We start from the raw sequence: 16,038 nt of genomic DNA, 5'->3' as shown, positions 1-16,038 counted from the left end.
CAGTATTCGCTCTCTCTTGAGGAGATAGAACGATTCAGAGGTGCGAGGAACTATGCAAGGGGGAAGGCAGCAGCGGCGAGCCGCCACAAAATTCCCCCCCTCACCCTAGGCTCCAGCTCTGCGGTCCTCTCTTTCTCGGTGTTCTCGGCCGATTAACCCTTTCCCGTTCTGAGACGTCTGCAAGTTGCAGGGTGGGTGGTATCCAGTTCACCGCTGACTCTCAGAACGTGCAAGTGGCTCGGCGTAAATTTTATTTAGCGGCGTAGTGCCGTTGTTTTTAAAGACGTTGTGTTCACCGCAGAGAACCGAAACCACACGACCGCATTCTTTGATAGTTGGCCAAACTTTGCCGCACACCCTCCCGCATGGCCTTGTGGGAGCCTCGGTAGCGACAAAGTTAATTTATTTTAGTTTTCATTCCGATTCCGTTCCGATAACGTTCACATACGTCAATGGGAAAGGCTAAATAAGTGTTTTACGTGTGGTAGGAAACCGGAGCACCTGGAGAAAACTCGATCCCATACAGATGGAGTCCACATTTTTGCTGTACCGCTTTTCCCTAACAAGCCGGGGTATGGTACTTCTTTGATGCCCACGGGAATGGAGTTTCATGACATTTGCGCAGTCGACCAACCCTCCTCGCTGCCTCCACAGTGCTGGATTACAGGCCAAGTGCGTGGCCACCTTTATGGCTGCATTGTTATTAAATACTGAGCTGACAGCGTCATTGCTTCTTCACTCATTAAAACCTTTCTGCCCCTATGGGCACAAGCGAGGGTAATATTGGTAGTGTGCTGCTATCGACCGCCTAGTGGGAAGGATGTTGAAGCTGCATCTGCACTGAGAGAGCTTTTTGGGGGTCTCCCTAAAGGTGAAATAGTTTTAGTAGGTGATCTAAATTGAAATTGGCTAAACCCGCCGGCCATGGTCACAAATTTTGCAGATTAATTTAATCTGTTTCGATTAATAAATGTTCCCACAAGACCAAACCTAAAAAAATCCAGGACAGTCATATCTGCTTGACGTCATATTGACAAATGCACCTCACAATTTCACACTGACTGGTATTCTGGGTAATAACCTTAGTGATCACTCCATTTTTGAGATGAGATCATCAGCCAGACCCAAAGCCCCCCCTAAATTGGTTGAGAAGCACTCTGAGACACTTCAGCACTCAGGCATTTACTAATGATGTGCTTCACTCGGATATTGACAAGGTCTGTGATATCCCCAACCTGACTTCAGCTTGGGAGACTTTCTGGTAGACGTTTCTCCAAATTCTTAACAAACATGCTCCATTGGTTAGATTTCAAACTAAAGATAACCGCCCACCATGGTTTGATCCTTTGATTACAAAGCTCATGAAAACTAGGGACAAGGCTTGGGCATGTGCTCAGAAAAGTAATTTGGTCAATGACTGGCTAGAAAACAGGATTTGAAGGAATAGATGCGTCAAAAAAATACAGCATGCAAAAAATGCCTACTTTTCCTCCACTCTCCTGGACTCACATGGAAATGCCAGGATTTTGTGGAAAACAATCAAATGTATTGAAAAGGCATCCAAAACAGACAAATCTGCCCGTTGAGCTTAACCGAAATGGGGAATATTTTTCAGATCCCCAAAAAATAGTTGACAAATTTAACCTTCATTTTTCTGAAGCTGGGAATCTTTTTGATAATGTATTGGGAGTCACCCCTGCTCATGCAAATTCCTACACCCCTGTCCAAACTTTAAACAAATTTAGTTTCCAGCCAATCCATGAAAGTAATGTTCTGAAACAACTGTCCTCCCTCAAAGGGTCCTCCTCTACCGGAGCAGATAGTATTCCCGTCTTTGCTCTACTAACTGTTGGTCACCTAACATACAAACCTATAGCCCATATTTTCAACCTGTCCATCAAAGAAGCATCAGTTCCTCTAGAATGGAAACATTCCTATGTCCGTCCACTTCACAAAGGGGGCCCTAAAGATGATCCAAATAACTACCGACCTATCTCAATTTTATCCCTGTTGATGAAAAATTTTGAAAAATTATTGACCTACCAAATTAGCAGTTTCCTGTCCAACAATCTACTACATCTAAAACAATCTGGGTTCCGAAAAAAATACAGCACCACATCTGCTGCATTAGACTTCCTGAATTACATTTACAGTAGCCTTGATAATAACCAGTACTGTGCCTGTCTGCTTCTAGACCTGTCCAAAGCTTTTGATACAGTAGACCACACCTGCTTAGTAAACTAAGTTGCCTCGGTTTTTCCGAAAACGCAGTAAAATGGTTACAAAATTACCTTTCATCTCGCACCCAAAATGTATTCAAACAGTGTTAAGATAACAAAAGGGGTTCCACAGGGTTCCATCCTCGGCCCCCTTTTGTTCTCTCTTTATGTCAATGACTTGGGCACTGACCTGGATCATTCCAGGGTAAATCTTTTTGCAGATGACACGATACTGATTACTGCTGGCCGCTCTCCGGATGACGTGATTGCTAAGTTACAGGGTGATTTCAACAAACTACAACATCAGCTAGTTGCTCTTAAACTAGTCCTGAATACCTCCAAATCCAAGGTGCTATGCTTCTCACCAGGACTAAAGCAGGAAGTTATTTTTCCCCAATTACATTCCTTAAATAATTATCAAATAGAGCAAGTCAAGATCTATAAGTATCTTGGGGTCATCCTGGATTCAAATCTGAATTTTGAAGATCACATTGATTATATTGGTAAAAAGACAAATAAAAATAGGTTTTCTGTATTCACACAAGCACTGCTTCCCCCCAATGTTCCGTTTGGAATTGATAAAAGCTACCATACTGCCTCTACTTGACTACTGTGACATCGTGTATAAATCAGCCCCAAGTACTGTACTGAAGAAGCTTGATTCCACCTATAACTCGGCCTTAAGATTTATATTGAACTGCCCATATAGGACTCACCACTGTGATCTCTCATTGGGTCAAACTTAACATCTCTTAATGTTCGACGGCTTGTGCACCAGATCTTATTTATTCACGATGTACTTTAAAAAAATCCGCAGACTACCTGCTGGATCTCCTCTCTGTTTAAAAGAACAAATTTTACCTCAGGTCTTCGCTCATTTATCAGCTTCACATTCCCTGTTGCCCCCAGGGTCTGCAATGCTATTGCCAATAAACTGCAACTTGAATCTCTACCAATGAGATCTTCTCTCAAAACTGCTCTAGAGGAGTTGTACACCCCTAGCTGCCACTGCTATTCATTGGCGTAAAATAAAATAAAAAGTTTCGCTCCGGATGACGTTTGAAAGTATTATCTGTATTTTGATTTAGCGTGCCGATCTTAAAGGTGCATTGAAAAATTTAATACTCCGACTGATGCTTCTGTTGTTGTAGAGTAACTCATGCAGCCAGCTACGGCTCTAGAATTTGGTGTTATTTATGTAGTTTATTGTAAAAATTCGGTCACAGTCCCCGTGATCACTGTTGCGTTGCAATTTTGGCTTTATTCTTTGGTGATTTCGAAAAGTTTTTTTGTTTGGACATGTTTGTTTTGTTATAGTACGGAGTTAGACTGATGGCCTTAATCTAGGTTTTCTTGTTGTTGTTTGACTTGCATCCCACTGGGATTTTTTTGCACACAGCGTTGGTGTACGGTGCTTTTTTCAGGAATATTTTGCCGTTTTTTCATGGATTTTCTGTTTGCACAGTCACATAGTCACTTTAAGATGTTTTTTTGTTCGTGTTTTTGTTTTTTTATTTGTTGTGGTTGCACCCGATTCAAGAGCCGAATGGCTCACAAGGCTGTACCAAAAAAAACCCTGCACACAGGAGTCACAGTCTCAATACAGCGGAACCAATTAAATATCTTAATAATCGCTCCTTTATCCAGGACGGCCTCACCATTCCCCGGATGCTCCTCCACATACAATGCATTCTTGCTTGGCGAACGTGCCTCACTGTCGTCCATTTGCTTCACGAACGGGGGGGGGGGGGGGGGGGGCAAACAGCAGTGTGGAACGTAAGCGGTGGAAACTCGGACTCCATTATTTTTTCGTATGGATGTGAATTGAGTAGCCACCAAGTTCTGTGAAGTAAGTCAAGTCGATGTCCTGAGTTATGAATCCAGCTCCTGGCTCTTAGAGGATGGCAAGTGAATGCCACAATTCATAATCAAGTTCTGGATTTGGCCACGCATTGATCTGACCGTTGTTAAGAACCCTCCACCACCTGATGCAGCAAATCAAATTGATTGTCAAGCGGTATACACGCGTCTAACGGCCTGCCGATTATTATCGTGTCGGCTCACCGGGAAGCTGAAGAACGATTCTCACAATCAAGTTTTTCCTTGAGATTTAAATTTAGCCTTGATCATTGTGGCCTTACCCACGTGTTGTTGCTTGTGTTGAGTGGAATCCCACTCAATGCCACCAGAGGGATGCTCTCAGTGGACACGAGCTCGCGCAGAGACCCACAGGCCCGTATTTTGAGAAATTACTTTACTTTCTCTTCGTGAAGGCGATAGTAGCATTTGCCATGGCCGGTGCGAATATAATGCTAGGCAGTTCACTGCTTGATGATCAGGTGTATATTTATATCGAATGCATTCACACGGCACAAAAAGTAGAGAACACGGTGCTCCGGATATACGCCTACGTATGTATGCACTTCTTTCGCACCGTACGTAGCTAACCGAGCTCATCAGAGGTGTGAGAGAAGGACACAATATGGGTGACTGTGTGAGTCTATGGGTCTCTGTGTGAGTCTATGGGTCTCTGTGTGAGTCTATGGGTCTATGCGTGTGAGTCTATGGGTCTCTGTGTGAGTCTATGGGTCTATGCGTGTGAGGCTATGGGTCTCTGCGTGTGTGTCTATGTACTTTGAACTTCTTTCGCACCACATGTAGCCAACCATGCTAATCGGAGGTGCGGGGGAAGGACAGACTTTCTGCCACGTGCCGCATCGTTTTGGTTTATGTCAGTTCGTGTGATTTGCCCAAAATCCCGGAAAGTTGGATTAATTTGTCCTGTTGAGCTTTCTCAGTGAAGTTAAGCTTTAGCAGTAAGTGCAATAATGATGTTTTTTTCAATAGCAATGGCAAATCTTTAGCCGGCAAAAGCTTTCGTTCGAGTACCAGGCCTTTGTTTCTGAATGGCCATGCTTGGCATTAGGGGCTTCGAGGGCTGCAATGGTTTGCTGCCCCCCCCCCCACATCTGCCGCAATGAAATCGAAGTCGCGATTCAGGATCGCGATTAAATTCGAGGATTGATTGATTAATGTTCGACGGCTTGTGCACCAGATCTTATTTATTCACGATGTACTTACAAAAAATTTCGCAGACTACCTACTGGATCTCCTCTCTGTTTCAAAGAACTAATTTGACCTTAGGTCTTCGCTCATTTACCAGCTTCACATTCCCTATTGCCGTACAAAAACTGGAGGGAAGGGCCTTTGCTATTGAGGCCCCCAGGGTCTGGAATGCTATTGCCAATAAACTGCAACTTGAATCACTACCTATGAGATCTTCACTCAAAACTGCTCTAGAGGAGTTGTACACCCCTAGCTGCCACTGCTATTCAGTGGCCTAAAATATGGCTCTAGATTTTGGTGTTATAATTTATTTATGTAGTTTATTGTTAAAAATTCGGTCACATTTCCTATGATCACTGTTACATTGCATTCATGGCTTTATTTTTGGTGATTTCAAAAACTTTTTTTTGTTTTGGCCATGTTTTTGTTTATTGTAGTACGGAGTTAGACTGATGGCCTTAATCTTAGTTGTCTTGTGGTTGTTGTTGTTGTTATTTGACTTGCATCCCACTGGGATTTTTGCACACAGCGTTGGTGTACGGTGCTATTTCAGGAATATTTCGATATTTTTTTCCTGGATTTTCTGTTTGCACAGTCACATAGTCACTTTAAGATGTTTTCTTGTTCATGTTTTTTGTTTGTTGCGGTTGCACCGGATTCAAGAGCCGAATGGCTCACAGGGCTATACCAAATAAATGAACTACTTTTTTACGTGTCGGGGTGAACGTTGCGGCCCTGTAGTGGCCGCAGCGGTCACATGAAGCCGTCACACGCAGCATCTACGACTTGAATCCGTTGCGTTGTCCCAACCCGGCTTTGGTAGACTTTGCACAGGTGCCGCGTGTTACGCAAGCTGCTTTGGGGAGTCTGGCGCGTCTGCGACACTTCAATTCCCCTGCGTGGGTGTTCGCCATGGCGCCGTACACCTCTCACGTTGCGCTCTCGGGTTGTGCCGCCGCCGCTCCCGGCACGTGGCAGCGAAACGTCGGACATCGTGCCAAACAACGCGCGGCGGGGGGCACGGCTCGCACACACACACACACTGGTTAGAGAGCTTATTCCTGTTGCGCAGAGCGAAACTTGGAATGAACGCCACGGAACAGAGGACTGAGCTTTTCTTCATTGCAGCGCGGAACGTGAGTGATGCGCAGGTCGCCAGACCAACACCACTTTTTAGGGAGAAGACACGTATGCAGGCATCGCGATGCTGGCTTGGACTCCTGCCAAGGCTTGCCTTTCCGCAGCCTTAACAGGCACTGCTGGCCAATAAACTCTTGGCCCAGGAGTCAACACTGGCGGGGGGTGGGAGGCGTATTTTGCGCTTGTTGTTGTATGCTCGTGTTTGGGTTTGTCGGGCGAGAACGGTGGGCGAGGTTGAGCGAAGTGTTCGATGTTGCCGCTTTGGATGCGTGCGTGCGTGCGGTGGCGGGATGACGGGGTGGAAGGTTGGTGTTTTTTTCTCTCGGCGCGGTGTCATGGCAGGGTGGCTCGCGCGGCTGGCTTCAGGAGCATGGAGAAACCCAGACGTGCAGAGAAAGCCAGACGGCCAGATCAATTCTCTATAAATAGTCCTATCAGGCTGATATGAGTGCTTTGACCTTTTGTGTATGTGTCTGTTGAGTCTTTATGTTTCTGTGTGGGTGTGGTTGCTGGCCACACGCCAACCCCTTAGTGCGCCGTACTGCCCAGAGCAATATCTCGATGGTTATGCTGGCAATTGCCGTCACTGTCTGAGCGTGGAATTTGGGAAGAAATCGTCCAGGGGTTGATAACGTTGCACGGTTGAAACTGGTGACCTGAGCTCAGATACCTGGACACAGCTTTCGTTGGTGGCAAGTGGGTATCGGGACCTGTTCCAGAGCCTCACCTGGTTGACTCAGCCTTAAATTAGAAACCGGTGTTGGATGTGTAAACGTTAGCACTGGAGAGAAAACGATTTGGCCGGGCATGATGCTGGTCCACATCACCCAACCCTGTTTTTTGCTGTGGCGGTCTTAATTGGTCCTCGCCAAACAGCGCCTGCCCCAGTGCAGCCTGTTAAAGGCAACACGGGGCATCTTCTTCGCCTCTGCTGGGTGTGTGTGGAGCGGTGGAGTTTTTAGGTTAGCCAGCTCACGGGTACTTTACTGCGGCAGCCGCTGGTCCGAATCCTGGGCACAGTAATGGGCAGCGGCGTTTGGTGTCAGAGATTGGCTTGGCTCAAATGAGTCATTTTATAAAGTAATTGCAGGTTTTAAATTCGCCCCCCCTCCTCCCACATTTTATATTTTATACTCCGAAGATTAGACATCGCATGCTGCGCGGTCTTAATTTATGTTATGAAAGGTTTCCTTTTTTGTTAGCTAAAGTTTCTGAGAAGCTGCATTTGTTTCGTCAAACTAATACCGTATTCTCCGGATTATGAGACCCTCCGGGAAAATAAGACGCACCTTCCCCCCCCCCCCTCCCCCAAACTTGGTCCTGGCCTCAATAAGCAATCACGGTATGCAAATCTGGTTAATTGCACGCACACTCACACACCTACCGGATTATTAAGCACCCCCTCAAACACTTGGGTAGGGAGGGGAATGAGTGGGTCACGATCTGGAGAATACAGCACTGCCTCTTTGGGGTAAGGCCCCATTAGCTCTCACGAGCTAATGCCTCAGATGGATTGCAGGCCGTTAATAAAGTTCGCCTTTGAAGCCGAGTAAAATATGCCCCAGGAGCGGTGGTTAATCCTTTACGAGCTCTGACCGCTCAGAAGCCGATAACTTTGGCCTATTTATTATGTTTATAACCTTGCAAATTGTGCCATGATGGCACATTAAATAGCAAAACGGAACGGTCAAGGTGCAGCCCTGCAATGTCTTGCTCATTCCGCTGCTGGTGGAAAGCACCTCTACTTGAGGGGGCCCGTAGCTCTAGAGAAGATCCCCTCTAGAGAGAGCGTGTGTTTTGGCCTACTCCTCCACGCTCAGCTAAATGCCTTCCATGCCCGGCATTTTGTTTGAAGAAGAAAATTCCAGGCCAGCTTCAACCTTTTTCCGTGTCATCAGCGATGCAGTTGAACTAATATTTGCCGTGTCGCAAGATATTATCAGTACGAGTATTCCCTCTAAATGTTGTATCCTAATGAGTGCAAAAAGCAATATTCCATATGAACCCATTATCTGAATTTCTCTACAACGGTGTATAATGAGTTAAATGCATTCCTGCTTTCCTTTGTATAAACATCATACTTTTTGTCTTTTTTTATGTGGAGGCAGAGACTAATAGAATTGTGCTTAATCACCCATAATATTTCATAACACCGCATAATGAGTTTTTTTTTATACAAGAAATAAGTAGTTCTGCTGCAGCGTCAAAATAAAATGTTTAAAGTCTACAAGTAGACAAAGGCGTTGCTCTGCAACAGAAAATAAGAGGCATCTGTCATTTTCATATTATCTTGTACTCGGAACACAACAAGTAATCTGCATTTTACGTAATAAAATGCCAAGGTAATATTCTCTGGAATTTAAAATGTTTTTTTATCTGGCGTAATAATTACATTGCTAGGGCAATTTTAAATGAACAGTGGTCAGTCTTTTTGTATTCGTTACTCCAACCTCTTCGGTGTCGATATCTATTATTGTTATTAAATGTCTTCCGAACATTTCCGCCGTTTCAATTTAACTCAATGCACCCACTAACAATAGACTTATTGTTAGGGTGGATAGGAGGCCAGCCAGCAGCTAGCCAGGACACTCGAGGCATCGATTATTTTTAACCGTAGCATGATTAAATGACGTCCCTGCTGAAGGAATGTGTTCTGGTGGCTTGATTTCAAACAAGGTTCTTGAGCTAGGCTAATTGTTGTCGTCTAATTCATCATCATGATCAGCCATAAGCTGGGCGGCTGTGGCTATGCACGTGGTCTGTAATCTAATACTGTGGAGGCAGCAAGAGATTGGTGTGTATCACTGCGCAATTTTTTGCTAAACTCCCTTCCCATGCCAGGCAAGGTGGTTGTCTACCCTTGCTCGCCAGGAGAAGGCGGTGCAGGAAAGTTCCGACGAATATCACCTGTCTATTGAGCAGGGAATCGAGTGTTGCACCCTCGCACGCACTTGTGGGTTTCCTCCAGGTGCTACGGTTTTCTCCCCACATGTATAAACACTCAGTAATACTGGTAGGAAACGTAGTGGACTGGAAGCCCAACCGGGATTAATTCACAGGAGGCAGGGGATTATACAATGCACTTTCTGGTGTGACCTCTTTTACGCTGCACTTTCTGGCGTCGTTTTAGAATTCTCCTCACTTTTCATTTTGCTTTCTTCTGCGCACGACCCTAACAAGTTTGGCTTAAATATCCGTACATAATTACTTCATAATTACTTCAAAATTTCCTACCAGCCCCCTCCGCAGGAATGTGTTTGTCTGAAAACATCTTCATGCCTCCGCACACACCTTTGTGTTTGCAAATTGTGCGGCATTTGCAGATTGTGCAGCGTGTGGATAGGCAGTTTTGCCTGAATGAGGCTGTGTAAAAGTATTTGTTAGTATTGTTATTAATTATTTAAAGCTGATATCTTCTGTGTGTGTGCTCTTATTCTCATTTTCAGGTCCAGCCCAGGTTCCCATGATGTCTCCCAATGGGTCCATACCTCCCATCCACGTGCCACCAGGCTACGTGTCGCAGGTGAGCCCCAGCACAGCACTGACATTTCAGTTGTATTCCGGAGAACTCCGCTTATCCTCCGGCCCTGTTGCCTGCAGGTGACTCCTCTCTTATCCTTGAACGATTTACGGATAACGGTATGATGCCGTTCCACGGTGCAGGGATGGGAAAACAAATGTGTATAACCGCAGGTGATATGAAGAACAGCGGTGTGAGTAATAGGAGTTATTTGTTGACCGTATAGGACCGGCGGATCACAAGATCCGAGGGTAATATCTGTGCGGACAAGAGTTGTATTTGCACTCTTGTTTTCTCCCATGCGTGACAATACTGAGACGGTACTGGTCAGGTATTTTGCAAAGCAGGACTCACCAAAGTGTGTTGTGAGACTCATCAAAGGTTTGCAGAACGAATTAATTTATTATTAAAAATAGATTTTAAGTGGGTGTTTTATTTTTATGAAACATGCTGGCTGTTTTGATTAGGCTTTAAATACATGTAATTGTGACTTAAGTCGTCTTTAAACACCACAATGCGAATGCCATCGATTTGCATATGAAGAATGCAGCTCAGCAGATCTTTGACAATCCACTGCTAGATGAAAGCCTTACTTTTGCCGTGTTGGTTATCAGGGTTGTTTGACCATACTTCTTCACCACGCTGGTCAGCGTGCGTTGGCGAAGAACGGTGCTTCAGGGATCACTGACCATTGATGTTGGCCATGGCTGGGAATTGAAGTCGGATCTCCGACTTTGTCGTGCATTGTATGTATGTTGAACTTCTTTCACGCCGTGCATAGCCAACCGTGCTAACCGGAGGTGCGTTAACCACTGTGCTGCACTCTTGAGAGCATATTAGCCATTGCATGTCAAATCAATTCCTGACTGGCAATTAAACAATTAACCCTTTCGACGTGTACGCCATCTGTTTTTCTTCCTATTCCTTTCCGATGACGCAATAAAAACGAAACCGGAAGGAAAAATGAATTAAAATAACTTTATCGGTACCGAGGCTCCTACAAGGCCATGCCGGAGTGTGTGTGGCACAGTTTGGCGCTAGCGATCACAGAGCGCGGGTGTGTCGCTAAAGTTCTCTGCGGCGAGTACAGTGTCTTTAAAAACAATGGCGGCGCTACTAAGCCTCAAAATTCAAATTTACACTGAACAAATTCAGCGGTGAATGGGACCCCCACCCTACAACTTACAGACGTTTCAGAATGGGAAAGGGTTCAGTGGACTACTTTGTATGGCCAGCTGGTTAAGCAGGTGAGTGAGTAGCTCGCTATCGGATGGTTCGAAGTTCACAACCTGGTCGGGGGTTGACTCAACCCATTGACAATCTGGGGTCTATAAAACGAGTATCGCTTTGTGGGGAAGTCTACGATGGTTGTCCTATGGGTAGACTCGCCCCTTCCCTGCCAAAGGAATGTGGAATTTCCACCACTGGTTTAAGGCCGTCATAAGCAAGATATGATCACCAATGCATCAATGCTTATTTGACCTGACAATCACTTTAAGCTAGACTTGACCTTTGTGTCAGTCATGTGCAGGAGTGCGCACACGGTTTATATATCATCGCATACACACAGCATGGAATGTGATGTACAGTAAAACCTCGTTATTTCGATATTTGATGATTCGTAATTGGGGGGGGGGGGAGAATTCGGCAGGGCTGCGTTTTTTGGCATATACTATATATTAGTAATTCGCCATGAGCCAAATTGCGGTGCCGACTGGTCCAATTTCGGCATAAATGTAGTGCGACGCCGCGCGCCACAACCAAAACAATGACTCGGTCCAGTGGTGGAGCGCGTGGTGAGCGTTGGTGCAGACCCCGTTGCCTTGCACTTTAACTTTGTTTATGCGCTCTGTGCAAGCCAACACTTTCAGAATTGTCGTCTACACCTCCATCAAGAGGTAATGGAAAGGGTTCGAAGTATAAATCCCTTGGTCTCTGAGAATTGATGCAGGTGTGTCAATGTGTATCGTGTGTGAAGAGTTTGGAAAACAAATTTGGGAGAATTTTTTTTATTGGAGTACCATTGTACATACTTCGGAATATTGGATAATTTCGCAAAGGCCAGAAACCCCTTATGTGTTGCATTAACAAGTGTTTACTGTACATGCACGATGTTTAAGTGTGTGTGTGTTGAGCACATATAATGCACCTTATTCTCATGCACCGCAATCCACATCCACACGTACGACGCGTTGACAACTGCGGTGAGGAACACAAGTTTTATTGTTTAAAATAACTCCCCCACTCCCGCCCACCACGACCAAAATGGCAATGTCCACCAAAGGGAGCAGCAGAGAGCCCCTCTAAAGCAACCATTTTGGTCTGGTGCTGTTCCTTCCGCCTGTGTGAGTGTGTGCGCTGGTCTTGGTGCGTGCATTGCTGCATATTGTTCGTGCTAATCGTTCGCTACCAGACCACCTGGTATGGGGAGCAGTCTTCATGTTAATGTGAATCCATTGGGATCTCGATACTTGAGCCATGGTGGGACGTCTTCAGCGTCACGGCGGGGACGCCGACGGCGCCGCGTGCGGCGCGGACGGGCAAACCACACCGGAGGACCAGCTCCGGCGGGCGCATCGGTGGTGGTGGCGGCGGTGGCGGCGGTGGATTGTGGCGGAGTGACGAGCAGCGGTGTTTTTTGCCCGCGGTAACCATCACGAGCGCTGGTACCCGGCGGCGATGTAACGATAGACATCAGCGAAGGGATGCCTCGCTGGCTAGCGTCGCGAGCGCTGGTCTTTGCCGGTGCTGGAAGTGTGGGCATCAGTGGAGGTGGGCTCAGCTGGCAGGGATCATGGGACTTGGTCTCCGCCGGCACTGGAGGGGTAGGCATGGGTGGGCTCAGCTGGCAGGGATCCTCAGCGCTGGTCTCCGCCGGCACTGGAGGGGTAGGCATGGGTGGGCTCAGCTGGCAGGGATCCTCAGCGCTGGTCTCCGCCGGCACTGGAAGGGTAGGCATGGGTGGGCTCAGCTGGCAGGGATCCTCAGCGCTGGTCTCCGCCGGCACTGGAGGGGTAGGCATGGGTGGGCTCAGCTGGCAGGGATCCTCGGCGCTGGTCTCCGCGGGTGCTGGAGGCGTGGGCAGCAGCGGAGGCTGGGGGACGTGGGCTTGGTTGCGGCCGCGTTTACTCGCAGCATTGCGTGCGCGTCTTCTCCGGGCTGCAGCCGCCCGAAGAGCAGGGGCGAGGGCTTGTCTGTGGCCTCTGACCCTGCCCACAATGGGCGCCACCAGCGTTGTTGGTTTCTGCAATTCAGCACAAAATAAACCGGATTGAATGTCTTCAAAGGTAACAAAGATAAAGGTGCAAATCCTGAAACTGCCTGCTCAAGCCACCGCCAGTGGACGGGCCTACACTAAAGAACTCTCGAGCGCGCCTATTGTAGAGGGCATTTGGCCTACGTTACACTGGAAAAAATTGGAGTACCCACACTTTTCATCGCTAAACAGTCCAATCGGTTGAATGGCTGTGGTGTAGCCATTTCTGCTGCTGAGTGGATAAGAGACTGGGAGGCATTTAAACCAACTGGCCCTTGGTTTCAGTGAGAAACGCTGGGACACGGAATGGAATCTGGGAACCTCTGGATTGCAAGTGCAGTATATCGTATCAAACGTATATTTGAGCTGTGTCATCATTTTCCTTTATATATTAGAATTTTTTTTATTTAACAAAATGTGAGCATATTGTAGCCTGTCGCGCACTTTGCAAGTCTGGGGGAGTCAACAGTAGTGGAGAACCGTCTAATATCGGTGGCAAATTGCATTTGAACCAACAATTAATCTTCACCTTTAGAAGACCAGCTCGGACTATCTTGGTGAAGTGTGGTCAAAACAACCCCGCGAATAACACGGCATGGGGGAGGCCGTCATCCAGCAGTGGATGAATCATGACTGGTGGTGATGATGAAATATACCAGTCCAATAACAGTTGCAGGATCAGAATGTTTATTTATACTGGAGGAATCTGATGATCTATTAAGCTCTTTTTATCAGCTGCCCAATAGGGTTGTGTAAGAACGTTACAACAAACAGTATAAAAATATGACAGTAGTGCAAAGAACAAGGTAAACAAATCACCCAAACACATAAATAAAACATTAAGAAAACTAAACCATCATCCTACCAGGCAAAGCCCACTTGGGCTATTAACTTATCTTCTTAGAAGCAACTTGGACATTAACGGCAGCCAAAATAATAATAATAATAATCTCTGTAATCTCAACGCGAGCTTCTAACCGCCCGCTCGCTCGCTCACCTTGCGACGCACAGAGAACCACAGCTGCACGAGGGTGATGACGACTTGGCACAGAACGTTGAGGCGGTCGAAGGTTTTGACTTTGGCCCAGAGTGGGAGTCTGCCGAAGGGACGCTGAGCCTGGACGTTGTAGACGGCCGAGGTCTCGTTGGTTCTGTTGGGACAGCAGCAGACGGACAACGTCGACAACGTGAGACGGGGGGGGGGTTACATGGGGTCCGCTCCCTTGGGAGCCCCGTCGCGTTGGTTCGCGTTTGCGTCGCGACCCGGGGGGGGGGGGCACTGCTACGGGGGGGGGGGGGTGTTGGTGGCACTGCTACGGGGGGGGGGGGTGTTGGTGGCACTGCTACGGGGGGGTGGGGGTGTTAGTGGCCCTGCTACGCGGGGGGGGGCACTGCAACGCGGGGGGGGGGGTTGGTGGCCCTGCTACGCGGGGGGGCCCTGCTACGTAGAGGAGGGGGGGCCCTGCTATGTCGGGGGGGGGGCTGCTACGTAGAGGAGGGGGCCCTGCTACGTAGGGGGGGGGCCCTGCTACGTAGAGGAGGGGGGGGCCCTGCTACGTAAGGGGGGGGGCTGCTACGTAGGGGGGGGGGGCTGCTCCTTACCTGGCCGCGTCGTCCTCTATCCGCCTGGCGCGTCCACCGCGGGGCCGGATGGGCTCCCGTCCCCACGCGGCGTGCGACGTTGCGGGGCTGCTGGCGTCAAACGCGACGGCGTCTTCGCCGTCTCGGAGAGACGATTGGTGGTTGCTGTTGTTGTTGTTGTTGATCATCTCGTAGAAGGTTGTTGTAGCGTTATCGATCGCGGACATCGCTGGCTGATCCCCACGATGGATTAGGAGGATGCCCAGAAGCCACAAGACGGTTTTGACGCAACTCGCCATGTTTATGAAGAATTTTTTTTATTTTATTTTTAACAAAACAAAATAAAATAAAAAAAATCTCCTCAGCGATGTCAAAGTTCGCGGCTGCCCTCTCGCGGCGCGTCCCCGAGCGAGCGAGCGAGCGAGCGGCGTGACGTCAGCGCGTGACGACAGCGCGTGACGACAGCCAGTGGATATTACGTCACTAGCACGTGACGGACACCACGTGGGGTGGGGCGGTTTTTGAATGGCGGTGAACAGAAAGTTTGTTACGGGTTACAAAGAATGGACTTGTCCCCGTCGTACGAACGTGGAAATGCAACCGCTTACTCCAGGGTCCGTAACATGGTAAGATGAACACCGCCTCTTATGCTCATTTTGTCTTTATTTGATATTTACCAGATAAGTTTACAATAACTTCCCACATGTAGGGTCCTATCAAAATGAACTTTTAAGTTTATAAATCGTCAAATTTTAATGGAAATGAAGTAATTTCAATAGTGTGAAATGTGCATTTAATTGTACATGTACATCTCAATTGCATGTTTGAAGACTTAACTTTTAAGTATTTAACCCTCGGTGGCTCTGCGGCTGAGTAAGCAAGACCCACGTAAAGTTAGTACAGTGCCTCTGTGTGAGTAAGTTCACACTGGTTGTTAAATGGATGGACTTAACCCCGTCATACGATTGTGGAATTTCAACCGGTGGACTGCAGGGCCAGGAGATGAACACGAACTCTGATGCTTCATTTGAGCAGCAAATCACCTTTGACGTGCCTTTACTTACACTGAGAGTTAACTATACTGTACATCTAATTAATCTTTAACAAATGAGCGGTTCCTCTACTCCACAAAGCTAACCCACTGCTCACTAAAGAGCCCCCCCCCCCCCCCGTGTTTTCGCTGCACCTCTGAGTGAGCTCTTGTAGAGTTTTAACCACGAGCTAAAGTTAGCAAAAGTTATAAACACAAACAGCAT

At 47.3% G+C, this 16,038-nt stretch overlaps 2 protein-coding genes across 6 annotated transcripts in view; one reads left to right on the top strand and one right to left on the bottom strand.

Annotated features, from left to right (window-relative positions):
- The window catches only part of FNDC3A (fibronectin type III domain containing 3A), a 172,477-nt gene that overhangs the window by 86,901 nt on the left and 69,538 nt on the right, over positions 1-16,038 (top strand). For all 5 annotated transcript variants that reach the window (XM_032977722.2, XM_032977717.2, XM_032977721.2 and 2 more), the window contains one exon: positions 9,872-9,948. In XM_032977722.2, coding sequence (XP_032833613.2) covers positions 9,889-9,948 — 60 coding nt within the window. In that variant the 5' untranslated portion in view covers positions 9,872-9,888. The remainder of the gene's footprint in view (positions 1-9,871; positions 9,949-16,038) is intronic.
- On the bottom strand, positions 12,151-15,261 carry LOC116956265 (uncharacterized). Its single transcript, XM_032977723.2, has 3 exons — positions 14,804-15,261; positions 14,199-14,352; positions 12,151-13,189 (listed from the first exon to the last, which is right to left on the bottom strand). Exons 1-3 carry the CDS (start codon positions 15,079-15,081, stop codon positions 12,383-12,385), a joined length of 1,239 nt encoding a protein of 412 aa, XP_032833614.2. The 5' UTR covers positions 15,082-15,261; the 3' UTR covers positions 12,151-12,382.

This window comes from Petromyzon marinus, chromosome 64 (genome assembly GCF_048934315.1).
Source record: "Petromyzon marinus isolate PM22_M1 ecotype Great Lakes invasive population chromosome 64, UKy_Petmar_22M1.pri1.0, whole genome shotgun sequence".
In the NCBI taxonomy this organism is placed as follows: domain Eukaryota; kingdom Metazoa; phylum Chordata; class Hyperoartia; order Petromyzontiformes; family Petromyzontidae; genus Petromyzon; species Petromyzon marinus.
The sequence above is the reverse complement of the archived record's forward strand: the minus strand, read 5'-3'. Positions and strand labels throughout refer to the sequence as shown.

Coding starts and splice junctions, on each gene's coding strand:
- LOC116956265 (XM_032977723.2), bottom strand. CDS start 15,081: ATGGCGAGTTGCGTCAAAACCGTCTTGTGGCTTCTGGGCATCCTCCTA. Junction 14,353..14,803: donor ATAGAGGACGACGCGGCCAG/GTAAGGAGCAGC, acceptor CTGTCCCAACAG/AACCAACGAGACCTCGGCCG. Junction 13,190..14,198: donor GGTTCTCTGTGCGTCGCAAG/GTGAGCGAGCGA, acceptor GCTGAATTGCAG/AAACCAACAACGCTGGTGGC.